The sequence below is a fragment of the Meira miltonrushii genome (assembly GCF_003144205.1).
Source record: "Meira miltonrushii strain MCA 3882 unplaced genomic scaffold FA14scaffold_1, whole genome shotgun sequence".
NCBI classification, from domain to species: domain Eukaryota; kingdom Fungi; phylum Basidiomycota; class Exobasidiomycetes; order Exobasidiales; family Brachybasidiaceae; genus Meira; species Meira miltonrushii.
The window spans coordinates 1,299,148-1,324,490 of record NW_020289943.1 but is presented as its reverse complement, the minus strand read 5'-3'; the positions used below and the strand labels follow the sequence as shown (position 1 = coordinate 1,324,490).

The 25,343-nt window shown below is 44.4% G+C and overlaps 11 protein-coding genes across 11 annotated transcripts; 6 read left to right on the top strand and 5 right to left on the bottom strand.

Moving 5' to 3' along the window:
* Window positions 1-126: 126 nt before the first annotated feature.
* FA14DRAFT_176310 (uncharacterized protein) lies at window positions 127-1,557 on the top strand (the record flags this gene model as incomplete). The annotated part of the gene is made up of 1 exon (XM_025500660.1): window positions 127-1,557. The coding sequence occupies one exon, from the start codon at window positions 127-129 to the stop codon at window positions 1,555-1,557; it is 1,431 nt and encodes a 476-aa protein (XP_025357310.1).
* An 83-nt stretch (window positions 1,558-1,640) lies between these two features.
* Window positions 1,641-2,582, bottom strand: FA14DRAFT_176309 (uncharacterized protein; the record flags this gene model as incomplete). The annotated part of the gene is made up of 1 exon (XM_025500659.1): window positions 1,641-2,582. The coding sequence occupies one exon, from the start codon at window positions 2,580-2,582 to the stop codon at window positions 1,641-1,643; it is 942 nt and encodes a 313-aa protein (XP_025357309.1).
* A 192-nt stretch (window positions 2,583-2,774) lies between these two features.
* Window positions 2,775-4,284, top strand: FA14DRAFT_159244 (uncharacterized protein). The gene has a single exon (XM_025498122.1). The coding sequence runs from the start codon at window positions 2,799-2,801 to the stop codon at window positions 3,873-3,875; it is 1,077 nt and encodes a 358-aa protein (XP_025357308.1). The 5' UTR covers window positions 2,775-2,798; the 3' UTR covers window positions 3,876-4,284.
* Window positions 4,285-7,754: 3,470 nt separating this feature from the next.
* Window positions 7,755-8,958, top strand: FA14DRAFT_159242 (putative SCO1-involved in stabilization of Cox1p and Cox2p). Its single transcript, XM_025498121.1, has 3 exons — window positions 7,755-7,970; window positions 8,039-8,309; window positions 8,376-8,958. The coding sequence occupies exons 1-3, from the start codon at window positions 7,776-7,778 to the stop codon at window positions 8,834-8,836; spliced, it is 927 nt and encodes a 308-aa protein (XP_025357307.1). The 5' UTR covers window positions 7,755-7,775; the 3' UTR covers window positions 8,837-8,958.
* On the bottom strand, window positions 8,849-10,535 carry FA14DRAFT_169899 (DUF605-domain-containing protein). The gene has a single exon (XM_025500243.1). It carries the CDS (start codon window positions 10,433-10,435, stop codon window positions 8,939-8,941), a length of 1,497 nt encoding a protein of 498 aa, XP_025357306.1. The 5' UTR covers window positions 10,436-10,535; the 3' UTR covers window positions 8,849-8,938.
* Window positions 10,536-11,025: 490 nt separating this feature from the next.
* FA14DRAFT_117938 (uncharacterized protein) lies at window positions 11,026-11,796 on the top strand (the record flags this gene model as incomplete). The annotated part of the gene is made up of 1 exon (XM_025496260.1): window positions 11,026-11,796. The coding sequence occupies one exon, from the start codon at window positions 11,026-11,028 to the stop codon at window positions 11,794-11,796; it is 771 nt and encodes a 256-aa protein (XP_025357305.1).
* On the bottom strand, window positions 11,773-13,223 carry FA14DRAFT_8603 (uncharacterized protein). The gene has a single exon (XM_025503005.1). It carries the CDS (start codon window positions 13,163-13,165, stop codon window positions 11,906-11,908), a length of 1,260 nt encoding a protein of 419 aa, XP_025357304.1. The 5' UTR covers window positions 13,166-13,223; the 3' UTR covers window positions 11,773-11,905.
* A 146-nt stretch (window positions 13,224-13,369) lies between these two features.
* On the top strand, window positions 13,370-14,527 carry FA14DRAFT_159241 (uncharacterized protein). Its single transcript, XM_025498120.1, has one exon. The coding sequence runs from the start codon at window positions 13,384-13,386 to the stop codon at window positions 14,383-14,385; it is 1,002 nt and encodes a 333-aa protein (XP_025357303.1). The 5' UTR covers window positions 13,370-13,383; the 3' UTR covers window positions 14,386-14,527.
* A 24-nt stretch (window positions 14,528-14,551) lies between these two features.
* FA14DRAFT_176301 (uncharacterized protein) lies at window positions 14,552-15,859 on the bottom strand (the record flags this gene model as incomplete). The annotated part of the gene is made up of 2 exons (XM_025500658.1): window positions 14,552-14,567; window positions 14,628-15,859. The coding sequence occupies 2 exons, from the start codon at window positions 15,857-15,859 to the stop codon at window positions 14,552-14,554; spliced, it is 1,248 nt and encodes a 415-aa protein (XP_025357302.1).
* Window positions 15,860-16,864: 1,005 nt separating this feature from the next.
* FA14DRAFT_8566 (uncharacterized protein) lies at window positions 16,865-18,682 on the top strand. Its single transcript, XM_025503001.1, has one exon. It carries the CDS (start codon window positions 17,092-17,094, stop codon window positions 18,580-18,582), a length of 1,491 nt encoding a protein of 496 aa, XP_025357301.1. The 5' UTR covers window positions 16,865-17,091; the 3' UTR covers window positions 18,583-18,682.
* Window positions 18,683-18,782: 100 nt separating this feature from the next.
* FA14DRAFT_119399 (uncharacterized protein) lies at window positions 18,783-24,437 on the bottom strand (the record flags this gene model as incomplete). The annotated part of the gene is made up of 2 exons (XM_025496347.1): window positions 18,783-22,060; window positions 22,118-24,437. 2 exons carry the CDS (start codon window positions 24,435-24,437, stop codon window positions 18,783-18,785), a joined length of 5,598 nt encoding a protein of 1,865 aa, XP_025357300.1.
* Window positions 24,438-25,343: the final 906 nt, after the last annotated feature.

Sequence of the window (25,343 nt, the reverse complement as noted above, 5' to 3'; positions counted from 1 at the left end):
TCTTTGGGTGAAAATCGTAAGACAAAAGCCACGGTGAGCCAAACCAAAACTTCATTTTGGTTAATCGATTTACCCATTTCCCTTTCTTATCTCGTTACCATCATCGTTTAAAGTGCATCTTTCAAGATGTTGCCTGTAAAGGGTATCATCTTTATCGGCTTGAATGTCCTTCGGACGATTAGCATGATCGCTCTGATATTGGTATTCTCATCAACAATTTTACTGATGGTAAACGATTCAAATACCTATTACAGATTGCGAAATCAAGATCTTCTACAAACATCTCAAGATGAATGTGATTATTATCCTGAAAGTGACGTTCCAACAACAACTTGGGGTATGTTTTGGATTCAATTGGACAGATTTTGGATTTTATGTTTATGTATAACGTGCTTCTTTTCAGAATTTGGAATCAAATTTACTTCAATGTTCTTTCACAAATATATTCCTATCCTTGGACCTTCTTTTGGAACGATGCCTTTGGGTGTGATTCAAGTCATTATCAGCTCTTCACTCTTGTCACATTATGTGAAAGGCTTTACATTGGCTACACCTTGGTTGCTATTCTTTGTCGGCTTACTCAATACCGCTGCTGGGATCGGATTTGGTTATCGAGGTAAATTACGCAGATCTCTCAATCGAAGCAAACGTGATTTGCATGCCTTAAAGCAACAAAAAGATCTCGAGAAAGCAGTCCCATTCGGTACCGCAATTCGAACATTGGCCAACACAAGTATAGATGAAGCACACACTTTGATGCTAACACACCAAAGAACATCAAAGAGCGTTAAATCGAAATATTCAAGACATTCAGGTGAACATGCTTCTTTACTTCAAGGTGGTGCAGCACCTTCTATTCGACCTGTTCGATCTGCTAAAGATGCTTTCCCAAATACAAGCGCCGATGCTGCTTACGGTGCCGCTTTACAAGGCGATCGAATTGCAAATCAACCAAATCCTGGTAATATGTCTGTACAAAACGAACCATTATCAGCCAGTGATGATGAAGTGTTACGTTGGCGAGCAAGGCAGGACAATTTGCGCGTTGAACGTGAACAAGAAACGAAGGAGAATGGTACGCAATCTTCCTTTTTCAGAGATTTCCGATATGACTTGCAGAATGATATGGCAATCCCCGTCAGGACTCCATCAGTGTTGGGCCCCATGGAACCAACATCCAAGCAATGGCAAAGTCAAGCTGCACAAGCACAAGATGATGCTGTACAGAAAAAGCAAAAATTCAAAAGGAGAACCTTGGTTTTGAGTAGAGTTGTTCAACAAGTTCGAAGGGGTAGTCTTGCAGCTTATCAAGCCACAAAATCTGCACAGATGCGTATGCCTGGAGCCTATCGTACCAACCTGAAACCAAAAGAAAAGCCAACACCTTGGGTAGAAGTCGACTCTTCTAACAAACCCAAAGATGACACCCTTCACCCTCCTGCACCGACATATATACCCGGTCGACCCCAAATGATCAGTGTAGGCAAAGCCTCGGAAGACAATCGAACGACTCGTTACCATACCCCGATCACTGACAAGTTCGCCAATATGCTCTAAGAAAATCGCTTCCCAGAATACGGACAGTAACTTTGATATGATGTATTTATCAATATGTTGTACACGTACCCCTTCCGCTCTTTTTATATCGCAACCCGATCCATCCTAATCTGTTTAGTATCCACACGTATAGACAATTGATCGCTCTTTTGACCCTGTATTCGATCTTGAAAGAGCTTAGTCAAATGCTGTTTGATTTCCTCGATGCTGCCAGGAAGTATTCCAATCGCTTCTGCGGTAGGGTGAAGAACGGAAACCGGAATAGTGAACTGCAAAATATTCTGCACAATCTCTAATTCGGACTTGATCGAAAGATTCACGTAGAATACAGTCAAATCTTTTCCTGCTAGATTGTTCGTCTGCATGTCGCTAGACCCATCCCAATCATCCAAAGAGTTCGAGAAAAGATCTCCAATGCTGCTTATCGAATGCGGGGTAGCTTGGAGCTGGACATTCTCACTTTGCCGGAAGTGATATACGAGAGGGTATTCGAGCAGCCATCCTGCCAATGCAACTCCAGTCTTGGCACCCGCAGAACTTTTGGTGGGATTCAAGAGTGTGAGGGAAATGATTTGCACGCTCGTCCGACCTTTCCTTTCTATGTCATTTTCAATCTCTTCCAGCATCATCTTCAAGCTTGAAGGTGCTGTGATATGTGCTTCTGCATCGGCATCTAATTGATCAACAGCCAAGAAAGCATGATCGTGCTCTACTTTGCTTCTCTTGAGTTGTTTGGCTAGAAGTTCCCGATTTGCAATGAATGTTTGCTGGCTAGGAACGTGGACCAAGATGAGGAGATCTTCCACATCTTTGACCAGAATACGAGATAGTGCGTTTGCCAATGCAGAGATTGTTTCTTTGTCAGTTTGAAGTTTTGCCAGTAACCCAGAGCATCGCATACCGCAAAGCACAAACGTGATCATCCAGGCCTCTTCCAATATTGCCGTTTTGGATGCCGACCGCTTTGATCTCTTCAGCTCATCTTGGAGAATGCTGGTCACCCTTTGCACTTCTGCCAGGATCATATCTTTACTTCATTTTGACCTATTGTGATCAATGCTGGGTGAACATATCTGATGGTGTTCAGAAAGTTGAACAAGATTCACCCGCCGCACCACCCGTGTACTCACGCTAAAATACAAGTGCATGTTTAATTCTAATGCAACTTCGCACGGACATAGAGATCTTCTTCTTCTCCTCATGTTGAAGTACTTCCTGCTTTTCTCTACCATCGTTCAACAATGGAGGCATCTTCATCTTCTACGCCTGTAGCATTCAAAGTGCAACTAGATGATGCTCAAACTGCACATCCTCGATTACATATAAGCTTGCCTGCTTCTTTCTTGGATTCACCTCAAACTCAATCACACAAATGTGAGCCTAATTTGCTCATCAGGTTACCTCCGGGTTTATTCGTTGATCCATTCACATTCCCCACATCCAAAAAATCACCATCTCGAAGAATAGAACAGCATAGTCAGGTCCAGATCGACGATGACACCACTGATGATCCATCATCATCTCAAAGAAAACACCCTCCACACGCAATACTACAGGATAGAGAGGTGGTAAAGAGCATACAACTACTTAACGCTTCTAGGAAACATGGTGAACTTCTTAATCATGATTTCACGAAAGTAGAATTGGAAAAGGGAATAGGCTATACCATATCCGCCAGAGATCGACAAAACCTAGATTCAGAGGATTCAAATCTACTCATACGTGAATACACTGCATTCGTCATTTCCCTTCATCGTACAAAAGTACCAACGATTGTCAAACATGAACAAATGTCAACTGGATCCGAAGGTCAAATTGACGTAGAACCAAAAGGACAGCAAATTGATATTGATGTACCTTTGCATACAAGATATCCTATCCCCCTTGGCACACCTCTCACTGACTTGAAGGCTCTTACACAATTCGATTGGCAGAAATTTGGGGAATCCGTTCTTTGGCCAGGAGAAGGGACGTATCACACCGCCTTGCTCGAATATCCACAAGCTTTTTGGCAGTGTAAAGGAGAAGGGATGCTAGCTGTAGATTCTGGCGTATATGAATCCAGGTCGGAAACGGAGCTCTTAGCACCAATGCATGATCATCTCACACTACCTTTCTCCCAGTCCAATCATTTGTTCGTGCTGTTGCCGCCCTTCCGCACTTCAAGAGAACCTTTCCGCATACAAATCCCAGCAGGAAGAGCAGAATTGACTATTGCAACACAAATGGTTACCACAATATCCTTACTGTTGGCAGCTGTCCTGATCATCATTCAAACAACAACATTATCGCGAAAGGTGCGGAGAAGCGAGAGTTAATTGCAAACGAAAACAAAGTGATTGTATAGATGTTTCTTAGAATACATTTTTTATACTGCTGCTACTTGTACATTCTGTTCTGGGATGTAGTTGGAAAGCAATCTAGTAGCGACCGTAGGGGCCTTGATGACCACCACGACCTCTTCCACGACCGCCGCCGCCACCACTACCACCTCCGCCATTATGATATCCCATCGGTCTAGGTGGTCCGCTACCACCTCGTGGTCCACTTGGAGGTGCTCCATATGCATTACCTTGTCCATAATTTCCATACTGTTGCTGTGGTGGCTGCTGTCCATAAGGAGCATTGTTCGCTTGATTGCCATATCCATTTACACCTTGTCCATATCCTCCATAAGCAGGCTGAGCATATCCACCATTAGCCGTATTTGCATTTCCATACCCGCCATAGCCACCATATGCAGAAGCTGAATTATTTGCATTTCCATATCCACCATATCCTGAATAGGGAGCTGCACCAGGAGCTGGTTCATAACCACCACCGCCACCGCCAGCATTGCCATATCCTCCATATCCGCCATATTGACCATATCCTTGTTGTGGTTGACCTTGAGATGGCGCACCATATCTTTGAGGCTGAGGTTGTTGTTGTTGCGGTGGTGGATAGCTTCCATTGCCATACCCTCCATATGCTGCGGGTTGTTGCCCGTATCCATTCTGCGGTCCATAACCATTGTATGCATTCCAATTTTGATAAGGTGGTTGATTTGGATCCATTCCGTTCGATCCTTGCGTTGGTCCAAAGCGCATCAGAGGTGCATTAGGAGGACCTTGTCGGTTTTGATCATGACCATATGGGCCACCAGAGAAACGACCTCCTCTGCCTCCACCACGATGACCACCTCTGCCTCGACCTCGATTATCTGGTCCACCACGTCTTGCCATCTCGCGATCCTCATGTGTCAAAACACGCTTAGGCATTTCTACTCCTTTGAGCAAGACACTCCTATGTGGTGTTCGTTGAGGTGGGAAATCGTACAATGCACTAATGCTACGATCGTTCCGTATATCCATCAGCCCAACTTCCGTAAGAGGAGAAGTGTAGGTGCTAGTGGGTATGCAATTCGGATCACGTCGAATGAATCCATTAATCCCAAAGGAATTGGCAGGATTGATCGCAACTGCTTTTGTTTCTTCACTTGATTTCTTTGCATACAATGCGCAAATCTCATCGTAAAGCCTGTTCTCCTCTGCTACCATCAGAGCATCATCACCAAATTTGTTCCGCCTCAATTCATCCTCGCTCAATTGATCATAGCGTGCATTGATAGCGGTGAGCAATCTTGTCTCGTCAATGAACGGTAACAGAGCCACTCCTTGCCATGCCATCTTCTTCCCGTTCATATCGATCGAAAATGTTTCAGGATAAAAATCAATAATATCGGATTCCTCATCCGTCATGAGAGTGTGAAATGTTTCCGGCAAGTGAATCTTACTGGCAGCGGGCAAAACGCCCATCAATTGATCATAAGGTCGGAAAGGTTTGCCTTGCTCAAATTTGATGTCAAATTCTTCCATGTTTGTGAAATCAGCGGCAAAAGGAGAAAAGTGATAGGGAAAATACCAAGTCCAACTTGGGCATCCTTGATAATAGTATGCCAAGACCCAAGACATACCTTCCATATAACACTTTGCAACATGTCTTCGAAACTCTTCCTTGTCGGCCTCGACGCCAAATTTCTGCTGATAATAACGCTCACGATATCCTGGCTCCCACAATTTGACTGTATCTTCATATTCTACTGTACCGTCTGGATTGACCTTACGCTCAGTGTTGGTGCTTGTGACAGGATCGACAGCTTCTTGTGGATCAGCATCATCTGCTGTAGAATCTTTTGTGTCCTCTACTTCATCAATTGAGCGTTTTTGACCGCGCTGATTGCCATTCTCCGTCTCTATCTCTACATCTTCTTCGCTCTTGGCAGGTGCTTCCTCGGTTTTGGCAGATACCTCCGGTGCCTCGGCCTTTACTTCAGAATCATCTGTCTGTGCCTCTTCCGCTACAGCATCACCATTCGTCTTTCCAGATTTGGCGGCGTCTTGAGCAGCCTTGCCCTTTAGTTCAGCTTTAAGTCTTTCAGCTGCACTAAGATTTGCCATCCTGATAGCACGTTGATTAGCAATGATGTCTTCATTCTTGCCACTTTCCAAGGCTGCTAATGCATCAGAACGCAGTTTGGCATCCTCGTCGTTGTTGTCGTGTCGTGCTCTTTTGATTTCCACAAAGGACTGACCACCATGTTTGAATGTTCCGTCATCTTTACCCATTTCGCGCCGCTGGCGATCATGGTCTTCCACTTTTCGTCTTTGAGCATTTGCTTCGGCCCGTTCTTCTTGTTCTTTACGCTTTCTAAAAATTTGATCTTCTTCTTGTGCGATTCCTTGCATGATCAATTGAGCATTCTTCATTTCAACCTTACCATGATTGGTAAGATAGCTACCCATGTTCGGCAACTCTCTCTTCCAGATGCGCAACAAGGTATCAATTGCTCCTTCACGAATTTCTAGACTGGGCAGATGTGGCAAGAAATCATTTCCAACAAAGAAGATCAAGAAAACCCAATCATCAATCGCTCTCTCCAGATCAAACTTGAATGGTAAGCCAGGAAGGTTGAGTTCCACTTCGAGATACTCTCGTAAGGCAACCACATCCAAGAAAATGAATCCTTTCTTCTCTGGCGGCTTGGCTCCAACATCGTCATGCTCTCCTTGCTTCTCTTTCGCTTCTCCAATGCAATTAGCGGCAATGTGGCCTTCACGTCCACATCGATGACACTTGCGCACTTTTTGCTCTTGTGCAAAGACATCTTCTCTCAACACTTTGAAGTATGGTTCATGAGTAGCGAGTGACAACATGATCAAATCGGCATCCAAACCATAAATGACATGTCGTGTGTTAGGATCATGCTCCGGCTGTACACGTTGTCTTCGAATGAAGTCCATGATCTTATGTTCACCTTCTCCCGGTACGCTTGCATCCGATATTATGACTTGCAAATTCTTCCATCCAGGATCCGTGTTGAGCTTTTTAGCGACCCAATATCGTAAAGAAGAAGCTAGCAGATCCATGAATGGAGTTCCAGGTGTGATTGCGTTGGAATCCCAGACCTTTTTCGATTCTGCAGCTTCATCGGTGACAGGTAATCCCGCCGCTTTCCATTCTTCTAAAGCAGCATCTTTTTCTTCTTGCTTTTCTTTCGCCTCTTGAGCAGTTCTGAAACGACGAGAACGCTGTTGATTCATTTTCGCTCGAGGTGCTACACCGTCTATTGCCATCGTGAGTAACCTTCTCGGCCTGATCATATTCACAACTCTTTCAGTATATGCAAATACTTCGATCATCATTTCTTCTTCAGTTTCCGGTGCTGGCTTTCCTTCCGGATGTGTGCATGGATGTACTATACCATTCATATCTAGGTAAAGACAATCAAATTCTTCTCCATTCGGATTTGGTCCTGACATGTCTATTGGTAATTCTTCTTCTCCGTCTTCTCCATCTTGTCTAGGAACTTTTCTTGGCTCTTCTTCTTCCACCGCTGATACAATTCGAGGATACTTTTTCGAAAGCCATCTGAACAAAGCTGGCACACCCATGATGGGGGCTATAATCGAGAGGGTTATTGATGGCGAGCTTGTTCAATTCAGTCCGATTGTGTGCTGAGTACGAGATGGATGTAAAGAGTTGTGTCAGCAATCACTGAATTGCGTTGCGCGGGAGAGAAGAAATGAACAAAGCGTCTGCCAAAGAAAAGGAAAATGTGATTATGTAAGGTGATGTAAGCGTGTTAATATTATTCCTAATTCCGAGAAATTATTTGAACAAATCAAGATGATCAATCCTTCTCTCCACACTACTTGCCTAGGATCACTTTCGCAATCATGCAATCTTCAAGATCACTTATGACATGCTCAAGAGCGTTACAATCAATCTCTGGTAGATCTTCCATCTCTATAGCACAAGCAAGACCTTCTCGAATCGTAGGCACTGCCGGCACTATCCAGTCCGGCTTGAGTCAGAGAAGATGCTATTCCGATCGAAGGGAAGAAAAAGCAAAAGATAGGAATGCTGTAGGAGTGAGTATGTCTTGCATCTTTATGTTCAGTTCAGGCTGCTTATCGTTATGAATCTCCCTCCAATTCAGCCTTTTAATATACGAGCAGCAGTCTTATTCGTAGGAACAGGAGTAGGATTATTCTGGTACTTCCAAAAAGAGAAAGCAGCAGTAGAAGAAAAGAAACGAGCCGAATCTGCTCAAGCAAAGGTAGGAAGACCAAAGATTGGAGGTCCGTTTGAGCTATTACTACCAACGCCAATCACTTCTGCTCAAGATGCTAAAAAGGTTGAAGCCAGACGATTCACAGAGGATGACCTAAGAGGATCATTCAGTCTTATCTATTTCGGCTTCACAAATTGTGAGTGAAGAGATTGATCTGTTACAAAGTTGAATTACTGACTTTGTGTGTCTCTCTATTGTGTAGGCCCGGATATCTGTCCAGAAGAATTAGACAAGATGGCACAAATTGTGGATAACGTAGACGCAAAGCATGGTCCAACAATCAATCCGGTCTTCATCACTTGTGATCCTGCTCGTGATACATTGGCAGCAACATCGATCTATGCAAGCGAATTTCATCCTCGTTTGATCGGTTTGACGGGCGATTATGAATCGGTCAAAACGGCTTGTAAAGCTTATCGGGTTTACTTTTCTACACCTCCAGGTGCAGATCCATCGGGAGATTATTTAGTGGATCATAGCATCTTCTTTTACTTGATGGACCCTGAAGGAAAATTCGTTGATGCTTTCGGACGCAGCGTTAATGCTCAAGAAGCCACGGCTAAAGTTATGAATTACATCGATCAATGGAAACAAGCTGGAAATCCAATAGAAACAGCAAATGCAAAGGAAAGAATACTGAAAGATGAATCACGCAAGATTTAATAAAAAGGAGTCGTGTTAGCTAGTCATTCACCACTTTGAACAGCAATGTATAAAATTGTATAAAAGATGACGCACTGGGTATGAAAGTTTAGGTCTACATGTCTATTTAGTGGTGGGTATACGTCCTTCACATATATCCAAAGCTTCTCGTAATTGTTTACGGGCTGTTTCAACATCATCATAATCCAACGCACTCACGGCCCATTTCGCTAGCTTTTGTACCCTGGCAGTAGATTTGTGATCTAAAGAGGACGGTAATGTCGACGGATCAGGTGCATCCGGTGGCGCTGAAGGAGTGACAGCTGCATGTGAAACGCTGGGAGGTGCCGAAGGTTGCAAAGCTTGATTGTATTGATTGAATGGTGAAAAGGCCGCACTGTGTTGCAAAGCTGGCGAAGCGGCAGGACTGATCGATGTTGGTGGAATCAGAGGTGTTGTGGTACCTTGTCCGCCCGGTGGAACGGGAAGGCCACCACGAACATTACCTGATCCAGGTGGGTGTGGTAAAGGGCGATGATGTGGACTAGAAGCCCCACTGCCACTCGAAACTCTTCCTTGCTGATACTGAAAGAATGCACTTTGTGTTTCACTTGGATGTTGGACGCCTCCATATATGTCAGAAGACGGCATGTTGGGATCATCAGATGTTTGACTTCCTTGTCTTGCTATTCTTAATGGCATAGAGAAATTTGGACTGCTTGCAGAAGCTGTAGAGCTTGATGAATTTACTGCATCCTGCCAACCTTCCATGCCAGTACGACCATCGAAGCTCAATCTTGACTCGGCTCTTCGAGAGCGGATCTGAGAAGGGCTCATACCTTCGGGGTAGCCTTGTGCAGGATTTCCACTACGGTCAGGTGTTGGTGGCTCGACATTTGGTGAGATTGCGACTGGCTCATTGTGATCTTCTTCTTGTGATGTCAGCTTTGCCATTTCAGCGTCCAATTCTTCGCTTGTAGGAAGTTGAGCGGTCACATCAGTTAGGCCGCCCATCTTAGCCGAAGCTGCTTGAATTCCCAGCATTGCTTCATCTTCATTCTTAGGTATCTCTTCTGTATCAGCCGGGTCATCCATTCCGTCTGCAGGTCCAGGCGTTGGTTTTCGTCCTTCTCTGAATGCTTTTGCAATATCTGCTGCTTTCCATTTTGTATATTTCAGCTTTTCCTCCCATTCAGTTTCTAGAGGTCCAAAGTTGGTTAGCAACTCGATGAAATTGCTGGCAACAAGGAATCGCTTTGCTGTTGCTCTTGATGCCTTTCCGCTTCGATCTTCGTTATCCGCTCCTGCGAATACCTTGAGCGCTACATTCTCTATGTGTGCTTTTGCCACTAAGTCATCACCATGTACGATATCATTTCCTGCCAAAGATTTCTTTTGTGATTCTAAAGTATCCATCAATGACATCAAGTACGCCTTTGAAGTTGGCACCAAAGAAGATAATTTTGAAATTCCGACTTGAGCAGCATGATAATTACACCAATACGATAATGCAGGATCTGCTTTTCGTGTTTCATGAGCTCTTTGTAAGAATGGTGAAAGTGCTTTTAGATCATCTGGAGGTGGAACAAACGTTGCCGCGGCGCCATTGTTTGAAGCCATGCCCGTTGTGTGGATTGTTGTGTTTGATGTATGATCGTGGGTGTGGTTGGAAGTGTTGATCTTTTTTGACGCGGGTGGTGTTGTTGAGCCAGTGTGAGAGAGAGAGACGTCAACGATTCAATTACTGCTGCTGTGCCACACCGTTTCGGATTTAATACTTCTCGCTGAGCCGAATGAAGCTAAATTGTGGAGAGCATTCATTCTATGATCAGCACTGCCACCTTTTCATCAGGATTGGGTGTTGTATAAATAAAGTCTTTCTCTAGCTTACCATCATTTACTCTCAACACAATTCAACAATGTTTAGATCATCTCGCACTCAATCAAATCAAACAAACACAGCTCAGGCTGATGGTCTTCCACCACCGCCACCATATGAACCAATAGCAAGTAACGCTCAACCTCGAGTTCAACATCAACAACAGCATGTATCACAAGCACAACAATTTGCACCACCTCCCTTCCCTCCTCCGGGAAATGCTTCTGTAGCACGGACAGGTTCTCAACATGTCCCATCAGCCCAAAGCAACAATCCTTTCCAGCCATCAGGCCAGGTTGGACACAGTAGTGTACTACATCAAGCAAGAAAGATGTCTAACGATTTCACTGGAGGTGTAAGTTCTACCACCTCACAGGCTTCAACAAGAAGACAGCCTTCCATCAAAGAGAATCAGCTTGAGTTTTTGAGAGCATACGATACAATTTTCATCGTAGACGATAGCTCAAGCATGAACGTAAACGAGAGGCCAGATGGTTCGATCGGAAAAAGTAGATGGGAAGAAGCACGAGATGCATTAGCAGGAATGGTGGAATTAGCAGCAAAATACGATGATGATGGAGTTGAGCTACATTTTCTCAATTCGGAAAAATGCCTCTTGAACTGTCATGATCCACGTCAGGTGAAGCAGCTGTTTGATTCAATCATACCTGAAGGTCTAACCCCAACTGGAACAAAGCTGGAAATGTTATTGCTACAGTATATGGACGATATCGAAACACACAAACAGACCAAAGCTGGTACACCGCCAAAGAAGCGCAATTATGTCATCATCACTGATGGTACGCCAACCGATGATCCGGAAAGTGTGATTGTTGCAATTGCTTCACGTTTGGATCGTGGCAATTTTCCTCTTACACAGATTGGCGTTCAATTTGTTCAAGTGGGTGATGATGCAGATGCTCGTGAAGCTTTGGAAGAATTAGATGACGCTTTACAAGCACAGCATTCATGTCGTGATATTGTGGATACCGTGCCTTATTCCGGAATGGCACTCAATCCTGATCTTTTGGTCAAAGCTCTTTTGGGCGGTATCAATCGTCGTTTAGATCGTCAAGCGGTGAATCCAAATGCAGCAAAGTAGACACACTGCCTCTTCAGCTTTATGATATACTATGACTAATTATTTTTGTATTATACAGTCTCTCACAGATAGTCCCATAATCAGTAATGAAATTCGATACCCTTTGCTCTCACTTTCTCCTTCTAGCCAATTCCTTATCGATAGCCGCCATTGCCTTGACGAATTCTGTCTGATGAACACCTTCACCTACACCACTTGCTTCATCATACACCTTTTGCAAGAATCGTGCGTCCAACTTACTCCTTTTCCATAATCGTACAATCATTTCTTGTTCAAGCACTTTTGCTGATCCACCTTGTTGTGCCTGAAGAGCGATTTGAAGTTCATACAATTGCGCATATCGTTCTTTATCTTTTGGATCAGGGTCAAGGCTGTATACCATCTGACCATGTTCATCTCGTCTACGAGCACGTTTTTGCTTGAATTGATAATGATTGTTCAATCTACCACCACCACTCTGACCTGCTCTTGCTGCTACCTTTGGAGGTGCTCGAATTGTGTTGACATGGCGTGGTGGAGGCGCAACTGGTCCAGATGTTCTGCGAGCCGTTTGGGATTGAGTTTGTTGTCTATGATTTGGCGATAATGACAATTTGGACACATTGGAAGCAGGAAAGTTCTTTTGAGCTGCATCTGCTGATTTTGGCAGTGGCATACGAGGAGGAAGAGTTGGTGCAATTTTGCCCGTATCTAAACTTCCAGAACTTGAGCTGATTGTCATTCCTTTCCTTGCAGGTTTCTCTCGTGTGGCATACGGAACCTTTTCAGTGATTTCATCTGTTGATCGTCCAGCGGGTAGCATAGCCTGACGTCCGGCTGCTGTTGGTCTACGTGGCACGTATGGTAAAGGGCTATCTGCGGCTCCGCTTTCTGAAATGATCGAAGTGGGCGTACTAGATCGTGAAGTGGTGCCTTCTTTCAGACGAGGAGGTAGCTGAGGTGGACCACTTGTATCGCTTGAGCCTTGCGGACGAGCAGGTGGCTGTGGAGGCACTCCATTCTTGGTTTGAGTTACAGGTCGAGACGGAATTGTAGGTGGTTTGTAAGATTCGACCTGTTTTACATCATCTGCTGGCTTTGGCTCTTTCCTTTCCTTTGGGACAGCACTGGTAGAATCTTTCTTTGCCGCACTTGCACCTTGCTTGCCGCCGTACAAAGCACTCAAGCTTTTAACATCTATACTTGGAGGACTACTCTCTTCAGGCCTGTTTTGAGTGTCATCTACTTTTATCACATCCTTGTCATTCTTCGGAGAAGATGTTGGCGCTTTGGCTGTGCGATTCTGGCCATTCAATGCTGCGATTCGACTTCGAACGTCTACCCGTTCATACTCTTCTCCTCCATCTTCAGCGTTTTCTGTTGATGACATACTGCATGCTATATATTCAACCTAGCATACCCATCGATTTAAAGTGGTCGTTGATATTGCGGTCGGGAGCGAAGAACTGATCGTGTCTAATTTCAGTTGAAGTGGTTCGAGGGGCAAAAGTGCCGCGCGAGCAGTAACCGGGATATTCTGGGGTAAAAGAATACCCGACATCCGGAGAAGCGTACTTACTGTTCACTTCCTTCATCATAATCCAAAAGATGACTGAACACAAGATAGAGATCCCAATCAGTTCAACATCAGATCAAGGTGCTCTGATAGGAATCTTAAGGAAACAAGATTCCTCACCTCTACAATCCACATCCCAACCGCAACCCAAACCGATCACGTTAATCTTGCACGGCGTTTTGGCACATAAAGATCAATTGTATCATCGTAAATTGGCACAAACACTTCCTTGCGATTCGTTTAGATTTGATTTCAGACATGCTGATCAAGGAGGTGAATCACGTCATGCACCAGGCTCAGAAGGATGGCATATGAGTAGTTTCGATCAAGATATTTTGGACATTCATACGGCAATCTTGTATCTTCGCAAAACATTTAATTACCATGTCGAAAGTGTTATCGCTCATTCACGTGGAGTATTGAATATGTGGCAATACTTTTGGGATGTCGAAATGAGAAGATTGAACGTTATTCCAAATAACACTCAAAATTTCATCTTGGATCGTATTCCTTTTTATGTCGCTTTAGCAGGAAGATGGGATATGCACAGGATGCGTAAAAGGTTTCCTGATGATTCTAAAGAACTTCAAAAGAAAGGATACTTTGAATGGAAAGTACGTGTGGCAGGCAAGAACTTTTCCGTAAACGTCACCAAACCGATGATAGACGGATTCTGTAACTTTCCCATTGCGGATCTGGTAAATAAATTCCCGGCAGATGTGGATGTTTTACTCGTCCATGGTACAAAAGATGCTACTGTACCCTATCAAGATGCTTTTGCATACATGGACAAGCTTCAACACCATATGCAACCACCTAGAAGGAAGGAATCTACCGACTTAGAATTGATTGAAGGAGCAGATCATACATTCAAGGGTCACTTTGATGCGGTAATCAATACATCTTGCGATTATTTGAATCGCAGACGGAAAGCGGTATTGGAAAAGGACGAATTTGCAAGTCCCGCTGCGATTGAGTTCCAGCGTCATTGCCCCTTATCTCCTTTGTCACAAACGCCTAACAGCAAACTGTAATACATTAGATACAATGCATTTTTATATAAGGAAGAGGCGAATAAGAGAAACGAACGTAAGATAATTCTTTCAGATGCCAGAAAGAGGTGAAATAACAAACACAACAGTATATAGAAAGAAAAGCTTGCGAATGTATGCAGGGTATCTTTGAAAGTGCTATTTGCAATCAATTTTTCAGCATTCTGTAGGGATGCAAAAAGTCAGTACATTGTATGCCCATTTGATCATTCTGTTTCACTCACCGGCTAAAAACCTTGACTATGCCAGTCTTTTTGGGAATGACCAATCTACCACGACTGTCTCGACGACCTTTGCCACCACCAGTATTTTCATCTTGAATCGCATTCAAAGCTTCAAACATGGCCACAATGAAAGCCACGTCAATACCTTCACGTTCGCGTTTACGATAAACGCTTCCAAGAGGTCTACTATCGATGTGTAATGCACCCCAATCATCCCAAGGATCAAATTGAGCGATATCTAAACGTTGTGATTCTTTTGTTACAAGTTTGATCTTTGATTCTGTTTGAGCGTACATGCAATATTCTTCTTGATCTGCATTTGCTAAGCTGTAACGTAAACATTCTACATCTTCACCACGAATACGCATTTGAACACGATTACGTTTATCGGCAATTGTCCAAAATGATGTTTGACGTTTGCTTTTGGGAGTGATTGGTATGACTTCCCAAATGATTGGACCGGATCTGCCTAATCCGATGCGAATTGGTGATTCATATCTACGACTGGATGTACTCCAACAGGGTGCTTCACATTCAGCTCGCAGTAAAACTCTTCCAGGAGTTGCATCTTCATTCTTTTCCAATTTGACCGTAGTGAGTTGGGAGTCATTCTCTCTCGTTTCAAGATAAGAACGATAATATACCAAACTTGGTCCACCAAAAAGAGAAGTTTGCGATGAATTTCCAATGGTTGCCAACTTTCTCTCTTCGTTGTAACCTTCTACGTCCAATGGCCATTCCATCTTCATTGCAATATTTGCAGGTAAATCAGCCAATGTGAATCTAGAACGGGAAGCTACCACTCCATCAGCGAATGGAACGTTTGCGTTGTTTGGCATCCTTGGTGCAAATGAACTGAGTTCCTTGACATTCGTGCCAAATCGAATGGCTTTGATGCTACGAATGTCTTTTGCAGCAGCATGTGGTGTTCTTGGTGACAATGGTGGAGAAGAAGATGTTGATGATGGATGCGGAGGACTTGGAATTGTGATTTCAAAATCTTTCATTTGATCAACACGTTTAGTGTCTGCTGTACTTGAAGTACGTGGTCTCATAGTTGGCGGTGAAATCTTTCGTCTTCTTTCTGGCATCACTTCACGTACCGTTGGAGGTGTGATATTGTTCATCACTTCTTTTTGATATGCAGCCTCGAGTTGTTCTTTGTTTTGCTTTTCTTGCTCTAGACTCAAAGAGACTGCGGGCAATGAACTTCTGCGCATCGTTTCAAGCATTGGTGGAGAGAGTCAGAAGGATGATTTTGGATAAAAAGAAGGGGGGAAGAAAGCAAAGATGTTGAGTTGAGGGTATAAATGTTAATCTGGTGTGCCCTGTTTGATCTGAAGATGATGAACGTTCTTCATTTGCAAATCTGCAAGTAAATTTGCTTAACAAATAAAGAAATCAATTTGAGGTAAAGATATGAAGTAAAACAGAATGCAGAGCGAGAGCCGTACTTTCTCTTTATGTACGCCAATCAAAAGGGATGGATGCACTTCTTGTTGTTGACCGCTTTGACCATTATTGACGCCTTTGCATATCGGACGTCCGTTTATGGACACCCTTTCCAACTTCAGATTCAAGGCATTTCCGCTCACGAAGACATCTTCCTTTTTTAATCGGCCAATGTCCCCGTTCAGTTCCTACATGAGCGATGCAGTGAATCGTCTAAAACTGAATGAGTATAAGCAAGTTTAAATTGATCACGGCACCGTAATAATGTCAGATTAGCTAAAAATGTTGTGATGGAATTGAAGCAATTGGACAAAGTCAGATGATATTCTGGAAATGAATGCTTAATGGCACATGAGTGACATGATGTATGCTAATGCCATTCACGCTGGCTGAGATTCGATAAGCTGAAGATGAAATCAATACTCAGTGAGCGACTCAGCAATGGTGAGTAAATGAATGCTGATGCAAGCGGTAAGTTGAAGGAGATGTGTTGAAGTGCATTAGCAATTGTATTCAATCTAAGCGTGACACAGGTGCTATCTCTTAGGCTGATATACAAACAATGCGGGGATGGGAAGATAGAATGCTATTGAATTGAATAATGTACAACAACAACAGCACCTCTTTGCACAACGGATGAGCGCGCGGTGAGCGTTTACTACTGCATTGCGGGCGTTTGACAGGTATGCTTGTGTTGTCTGTATTTATCTGTGTTTGTGTGTGTGATATAAGATCACCAGAAATGAGAGTAAATCTGCTGCCCGTAACCCTATAATAAATGCTACAAAAGAGGGGAACACTTCTTTTGACTCTCACTTGAGCCGTGGTTAGTGTTGCACGTGGACGCGTTTGGAAAGATTTTGTGGAATTCGGGAGATTAACATTTAAACGGCAACCAAACCCCCTGGCAAACAAACGGAGAGTGTGTGTTTGTGTATTTTTGGGAAAATCGGGCGTATGTAAATCTTATTTCTTAACACGCGATCGTCATCTGGTCCGAATATCATCAAAAATGAGAGGTAATTTGGCAAATTCGATAAGAAGGATATCTTCCACTTCTCTGGCTCAGCAGACCTTTGGAGCGACATCATCGAGAAATACAGCAACAATCTCTAGGCAGTCGAGAATACGGCATTTGTCTAGTTCAAGCGCTGCTCTAATTTCAAGACCAACTCTACCACGCTTTCAATCTGATCAGTATAATAGGATAGAATCGAATTCAAATGCCTCATCTAGTAAGGATTCTTTCCCGCCATCTCTCATAAAATCCACTGCTAGGCGGAGAAATAATAAATCAACAAATGGAAACTCGCAAGTGCAATCACAGGGGAAGGAGGCAGCCGACAAATACTCTGCCGCAACACAGACAAATGGGCCTCCTATCGAGCAGGGAGTCGCCAGTACGACTGAAGAGTCTTCTACGTCCAATTCTGTCAAGGCAAACGCTCAATCTACTCAGTCAACCGCTGCAGATTCTACCGCAAAACCCTCAAAGACTATATCAGAGCGGATAAAAGGTCTTTGGGAGAATATCAAGTATCTTTTCCGATTCTACTATAATGGAGTAAAACAAATCTGGAAAGATCGTGCATTGGTTCAAGCAAAAAAGAAAGAGATCGCAGACAGGGTCACAGCCGGAAAAGGAGGTGCACTATGGTCAGAAAAGGCAATGATCGAACTTCATCAAGCAGATGTACGCAAATTACCTTTATTCTTGGCCATCTTGATCATTTTGGAAGAAGTGCTACCCCTTGTGGTAATCTACGCACCTTCCCTATTACCTTCGACATGTATCCTGCCTTCTCAATCACTAAAGATGCGCGCAGAAGAAGAGCGCAGACGTGGATTGGCTATCCAACGCATGGCAAAAGAGGAGCAAGTGCGCAACTTTGTTGATCGTTTGGCCAGCACATCTTGTGAAGAAGGACAAGCAAGTGTCGTTGAGGCAGAATCTTCTGTGGTTTCAAGCTTGCACAGTCTGGAGAAGGACGTGGTGCGAGATATTGCAAACGTTTTCGGTCTTCGATCTTGGGGACCTTCATCATTGGTGATCTCGAGAATAGAAAAGCATTTACGTTTCTTGCAGGAAGATGATGAGCTGCTGCAAAAGGCATACGCTGCAAAAGATGAAAAGCTGGCAGATGAGACGCAGAAGAGTGAATGGACTTCAATCACCAACTCACCCTGGTTATGGAGAGCTTGTGGACGTAGAGGAATCCGTTCATCACAAGCGGATGAATCGACAATGCAACGTAATCTAGAAGCTTACTTGCATTTGATTTCGAGTATCAAGAAGGACATCGCCTCCAGCTCTACATCGCAACCATCTCTAATGCTCGAATATGCATTGGTGCCCTTGGCCTTATATGACGGCACGCCACGTTCTTTACGTCGCTTGCAAGGTGTGGCAACAGTAGAGCAAAGCAAAGGCCTAAGAAAGCGTACACAAGAAGTAGTTGATAGTGTTGTACAGGAAGAGAAGAGGAAGGAAGGCGTTGAGTAAAAGCTGGGTAGACAAGCGCTTCTTTTAGACATCATCATTTTTCACACACATAGATAGACACAGATAATACTGGATGTAAAGTATGCAATTGCAATTTCAATTATTTTGTCATTGTCATCATGATGCAAAGAAACAAATCAAAGATAGGTGAAATTATTAAAAGTACATTAGAGAAAAGACAATTTTTGTACTACATCTCCTCAAATTGTCGATTTTTCCGCTTCATTAACGACGTCTTGACTTTGAGATGGGGAAGGGTCAGATGACGTAGTGTCTTCGGCTGATGGTACTTCAGAAACTTGAGAACTGAAGATCGCCAAACCTTCTTCCTTGCTTGGCAATAGTATTGGTTCGGAGACTTTGTTCGAAGATGCAAGAACCTCTGCGCTTGCTTGTACTCTTGCACGTAATTCCACCACTTGAACCTCATCAATGTTCTTCACCTCATGAACTTGGATCGGGATTCGAAGATCAAGAGGTTGAAGATGGTAGTGATGTTCTGCATCTGGTTTGAGAACGCAAGATGGCCTGATTCGAACCAACAACCGTTTGCTCTGTTGTGCAGGTAAGTTGATCGTCACACTGGGCACGACGTGCGTCAAGGCAGCCAAAGAGACTGAATTGATCGCACTTTCTCCTCCGTCGAGCTGTAAAGGCTCCTCTTTCAAATGAGATGATCCTTGTTCATTCTCCTTGGATGGTTGATCATTCGTGGTAGATTTGGGAATCGGTACACCCAATTCCGTCAATCGCGTCTCATACTTTTGCACTTTGTCCGTATGACCTTTACGTGTGGCAATCTTGAGCTTTTGACTGATGTGTTCAACTTCTTCCTCTTCTGCTTTTGTCAGATTGGCTTTCATACCATCTTCTTGTGCGTTGGATGTGCTGACGATCACCTCGACATGATAAGCTCCATACTTCAGATCATCCTTGTCTGCACGCAAGACAAATGATCTGGACTTGTTGCTTAGATTGCTGATGGCAAAGCTTTGGGCGGGATTAGTCAAAGTGCCAATCGCTAGAGGCTTGCCATCATTGTCTTGAGAACCAAAGGTGACCGATGTAGGCTCTACGGAAAAGTTGGAAACACGAGTGACGTTTGCTTTGATCAATACGGTCTCGTCTCGATCACGATCTGCCACATTTTCAACAATAAGCTTTTCTTGGAAAGCGCCCGTGAGACTCGGGCAGAAGACGAATTCAACCTCACGTTTACCGTGACCGGGAACGACTCCATACCGATCTGCACTTTTCAGCTTGATATCGCCACTGGCAATACTACCACTTTTGCGAATGCAGTATCGTAGAGCCCATTCGCTCCGATTCTGAATAACGATCTTACGGGTTTTCGTTTCTCCTTTTTGTACGTATCCAAAATTGATGTGCGGTTGGCTCAACTCTAAAAGGGAGCGACAAAGATTGCTCTTCACAATTAAATCACGGATCGGCAATTCTTCCCGATCAAGTTTGAGCAAGTCGGAAAATTGATTCTCAGCGGAAGTACTAGAAGCTGCTGCTGAAGCCAAACGATCAGCACTGAAATCGGCAAGCCTGATAAAGATTCTTGAATCTTGCTTGCGAGCATTCCCTTGAATGTGAGGTCTTGTGCTTCCATTCGGTGTATAAATTGCAACCACTTGCTTCTCTTCTCCCGGCTGCAGTGCGAGCAGGTCTACCGGCAGAAGTCTGCCTTCTGTGATTGCATTCTTTAGCTCACGCTGCAGATTCACCTCTGTCCTGACCGATTGCTCCTCTGCTCGAGAATTACCAAAGAAGAAAGTGCTCAAGCTGCTACTCTGGCCTTCAACAGCAGCCAACAATTCATCGAGAGACAATTTGGAAACATCAATCGCATCGTGCAGCATAGGTGCAACCTTCCGCTTACCAGTCAATGCAGGCGATTGATTACGTGTAGCTTCTTCTGCTGCCAATTGCTGCGAGCCAGCTTGTTTAATATCATTTGCCAAGGCAGCCGGCAAACGTCTTGCTGGTGTTAACGGTGTGGAATGCATCGAGTCAGGTGCATGCGAAGCAGAAGCATTGTCCTCATCAGTACCTTCCTTCGTAGCCTTTGTGTTTGCCGAATCTGCTCCGGTAGAGGTTGCAGTGGCTTTCCTCTTTGATGACGCAGTTGTGCGAACTGTTTCGAGCGAGTCTAACGTTTGCCATTTCTTGCTCTTTGCTGGGATTCGTTTGCCGTCAACAGGAGGCCCAGTGGCTAAATCGAGATGCTCGAAGTTGCTCAAAATTGTTCTATCCTTGAATGTCATGGATTTGCCGTACTTTTGTACAAGTCTACCTTTACCGCCTTTCTTCATGGCTGCGACCATATTGATATTTGTCTTTTTCACAACATCTTTCTTGTCAGCCTTTTCTCCATTTTTCGCTGTCCCATTACCCTTTTTGGAAAAGTGACTCTGCTTCTGAGCGATACGCCATGAACTGTTCTCGTTTCGAACGCTTGCAGGTACATCCTGACTCATCGACTCCAGGAAACGTTCTTTCAGATGAGCAGTCCTTTTTGAAGACTTATTGTGTGCTGAATCCGCATATGACTCCTTCTCTTTTGTTGTCGCAACAGTGGTAGACTCGGATTTGTCGTTCTGAACGTTCTCGTTTTGCTTGCCCGTCCCTTCTGCTGCTTCTGCTTGTTGTTTACTTTTGCTGCGAGAAGCTTTTCTGGGAGAGTCGGATGTGGCTTTTTGGCGATCGGACTTGATGTACAATTTCAAATCCTCAGTATTGGCTGCGCTCAATTCGAGCGAGAGGGGAGCACTGCTCACATTCTCTATGCCAAACGTTCGAACACGAGTACAATTGATATTTACGTCACCAAAGTCGATGAAATTGCTGCCCGTTGACGTAAGAATACGGTAAAACAGACTGTGGAAGCTGATCCTTTGTTCATCAACATTGCTACTGCGAACTTCGAGAATTTGATCATTGGATCTATTCAACAGGTTTGCAACGGTCACTTGCTTGCGATAGCTTTCGTTCACACGTCGTGGGAAGAAGTCTACGCGAAGTTCGATCGACTGAAGAGGTGGCACAGCAATCTCGTCCCTGTACATGCTGATCACCTTACTGACGAATCTCAAATCAACACGAGCTGTCAATTCGGAGTGATTTTGAACGACAAAATTGGCCGATTTACGCGTACCAACATTTGCCATTCCAAAATCAATCACCTTTGGAGAGATTGTAACAAAGGAAGTGCAAGTCCTTGTCTTACAAGAAACCGTCTTTCTTTCACGTCCACCTCCCGATTTCGCACCGGAAGATTTCAATTTTGCATAGTCCAACATGATGTTGAACGTCTTCTCTTGCAATCGCCCATTTGTGTATTCATCATCAATCTCTCCGCGCGTTGGACGATGAGATACGATGACACGATGTTCAGCTCCAGGGCGCAAGATCAATTCTTCGATCTGATTGCCATGACCTTGCTCATTTCCACGTAGGCCACGTAAAGCTGCTGCACCACCATGACGGACTACCCTTTCTTTCCCAACCGCGGCAAGGTTTCCGCCACTTCCACCTCCACTGTTGGGATGATGGTGCGATGAACTTGCATGAGAAGCAGAAGAAAGGAAAGGTCCAATTCTGCTGTCATGCGATACTGCAGTTACATCCGACTTCACAGAAGCTGCATCATCCAAGATGCCATCATGCGTTCGCGGTTGGCTGAAACGTCCGCGAGAAGAATTTGGCCTTGTAGAGAATAGCATGGATGATGGGCGACTAGGGAATCTGCGATCGCCACCTTCATTGCTACTATTGACCTCTGAATGTACTTCGCCCAAAGTCGAGCCACTTGATTTGCTTACGTATGGATGAGAAGACGGCGCAGGCTCTAAAACAATATCGTTCGATAACTTTACTGGTTCAGCACGAGTTGGTGAACCAGGAGCAGATCCTGCTTGGGATGCGACCGATGAAGCATCAACATCATCTAGACTGCCATCTTTACCGCCCAGACAATTCTTTTTCTCCTTATTTTCGTGACTGGAAAGCGCCAAATAGGGAGGCTCATCCTTCTTATCAGGATTTTGGGCATATGAAGTTGGGGTCCTAGCTGATTCGGCAGCTTGAATTGCAGCAGCAGTTTCATTGTGTTGCAAGAGGTTTTCAGAAGACAGACTCGGGGAGCGTCGATTACGGCTTCTTCCATCACTACCTCCAGATTCGCTAAAAGTGCCAATAGAAGAAGATTCCATGCTCTGCATATCTGACAACAGCGGTGGTTCTTCTTGGAATATCCGTTCTTCGTCATCCTCATCTCCTCTCTGTGCTAATTCTGCCAGCTGGAAATCCGCTTCGACACCTTTCTCAACGGCAAAGTGCACATCCAAAAATTGTTCACAATTGTTCTTGAGGATCAAAAGTTGCCTTGTCCAATGACCACCTGCACAATCACCAAAGTCAAGAATATTGCCAGACAAAATCGCCAAAGCGTCATCTCGCGCTTCGGCCAACATGTTTGCACGAACAACAACACGGAAAGTGTTGCTTGCATTGTGTAAATTGGTAAAAGTGATCACTTGCTCGTAATTACGACAAGTCTCATGCGGTTCAACGCTGACTCGAATTCGCCGTGTAGTCAACTCGTTCAACACATTTGGTTTATAGGCGATATCGTCACCTGATGTAACAGCTTCAATAACGTTGCCTTGATCATCCAAAATAGTTACAGGTGGGGTTCCGAGCATGTTGTCAGCATCATCGAATCTGGCTTGCCAGTGAATGTCAATCTCACTGAGATTGTGGATATGAAGATCAAGTTCCTCTTTTTGACCAACGAACAAATCTCCAAAGTCTAAATTGATTGCACCACTGGCACTTTGATGAACCGATCTACCGTGATGTCTGTGCCTAGTGACAGATAGTTGCGGGCGACAAGAACTGGCATAAAAGGGTATTTGGATCACCTGAATCTCATCGCCCACCGCCAAACCGTCAGAAGTAGGTGCCGATGTTGCAGAAGAGATGTGAGAACTGTAAAATGAGGGTGGACGTGAAGATGAATTGGATGAGAAGTTGCTTGCATTGGAGGATAAAAATGCGTTTGCATTCAACGTCTCTTCACCAGTTGATGTTGCCAAAGGCGAAGCACGGATCGTTACTGAACCAAGGACTTCTGCCATGTGGATAAATTGATGTTGAACATCCACCGGAACTGTTTGGGCTATATCTGGTGCAGACTGTGGAGATGCATTAGAAGAGCCATGTAGACCAGAAGTTGAGGACTGGGAGGATGCAGCAGAATCCAATGGGTTTGTGATGTTACTCACGGGAGCTCCCATGACTGTTGACTGTGTACCATGCACTTCTTCGCTATGACCTGGCGTGGGAGATCTTGGAGGTGCCAACAAGCTAACGTTCTTCTCTAATTCGACAGGTCGGAAAGTAAGAAAGATATCCAGACCTTGCTTTGGCTCAAGGATGAGGGATTCGGCAGGTTCCAAGTTTGAAACCAGATGTCGTAAATCCCGTAATCTGGAAGGATGCAGCCCTTTTTCACTTGCCCATTTTGCTGTGTTGGTGGGATAAGTGATCGGTTCCCTGGTCTCCATTTGAGATCTTTTCGGCTTGAGGAATGCCAGTGCTCTTCCTAAGGTGCTGCTTAGTCGTAGCAACACTTGTTGCTCTTCTGAAATGTTTACTATGTGAATCTTTTGGACACCGGGAGCATGATTGATGTACAAAGCTTCAAATGTCACTGTACCACTTGGTTTTACGCTTACCAAATTAGGCCCAGAGTTTTGAAGATTGGTCCGAGTTAGGCCTGAGCTTAGGCTTCTCGGTGTTCCTGGTCGAGCAATTCTTGTGCTACTACTACTTCCTGCAGCCATAGGAATGGGCGGCGTATTTCCTCTAATGCCAGCAATTCCGCCCATCATGCTACCGGTAGCAGTACCCAAGCTGCCGCTACGTACTCTGTTCCTCGGCGGAGTCGAGCTTCGATCTTCGAGGATTTGATGTCGAAGGGGACTTGCGTGACCACTTCGTGAAATTGCAGTATATGTGGACATGCCATCTTCTGTACGTCCAAAGGCAGGGCCGGATTGTCGATTAGGGTCAGGCGATCGAGGAATGATTTTTGATTTTGGTTTTGATGACGAAGCAGAATTCGAATTGGAAGAAAATGCATCAGGTCGATCTCCCATCACTCTTTCGAAAGCACCCATCCATACACCGTCATTTTGTCCTTTTGTGGGAGAGGATGGGATTTGATGTGTTTCATGGGCAAATCTTCCGACCGGTTCACCGTTCTTGATAGGATGCATCAAATCAACGTTGTTTCTACTACTTCCTGTGCTACTACTACCATCACGATTGCCGCTCGTAGCATTGGAGCTGTCCGCGACCGCACTGCGTCTGAACTCATCCATCTTTGGTATTTGGGGTAAATTGTGGAGATTCGATATTCAAAGTCGAACGCTAGAGAGGCCTTTTCTAGAAGCACGGATATATGCTGAGTTTTGTAATATTACTGATCAATAGTTCATTGAAACCAAAAAAATGCCAAGAAATCGTATCCTTTGTCAGCGGTGACGGAATGATCAATCTTGCTCAGCAAGTCGTGCGCCTTTTAGCCGGGCGTCGTACGACAATTAAAAGTCAGAGATCACGATAAATGCATTTTCGGAAAAAAGCAAAAGAAAAGTCTTTGTTTGACGTTGAGTTCGAATGATCAAGATTGTTTTGGATGCTGTGCCGAGGTCGAATCTGTTTGAGAGCAATATTCGGCAAATTTG

Coding starts and splice junctions, on each gene's coding strand:
- FA14DRAFT_159242 (XM_025498121.1), top strand. CDS start 7,776: ATGCAATCTTCAAGATCACTTATGACATGCTCAAGAGCGTTACAATCA. Junction 7,971..8,038: donor AAGATAGGAATGCTGTAGGA/GTGAGTATGTCT, acceptor CCTCCAATTCAG/CCTTTTAATATACGAGCAGC. Junction 8,310..8,375: donor CTATTTCGGCTTCACAAATT/GTGAGTGAAGAG, acceptor TCTATTGTGTAG/GCCCGGATATCTGTCCAGAA.
- FA14DRAFT_8566 (XM_025503001.1), top strand. CDS start 17,092: ATGAGAGGTAATTTGGCAAATTCGATAAGAAGGATATCTTCCACTTCT.
- FA14DRAFT_169899 (XM_025500243.1), bottom strand. CDS start 10,435: ATGGCTTCAAACAATGGCGCCGCGGCAACGTTTGTTCCACCTCCAGAT.
- FA14DRAFT_159241 (XM_025498120.1), top strand. CDS start 13,384: ATGACTGAACACAAGATAGAGATCCCAATCAGTTCAACATCAGATCAA.
- FA14DRAFT_8603 (XM_025503005.1), bottom strand. CDS start 13,165: ATGTCATCAACAGAAAACGCTGAAGATGGAGGAGAAGAGTATGAACGG.
- FA14DRAFT_159244 (XM_025498122.1), top strand. CDS start 2,799: ATGGAGGCATCTTCATCTTCTACGCCTGTAGCATTCAAAGTGCAACTA.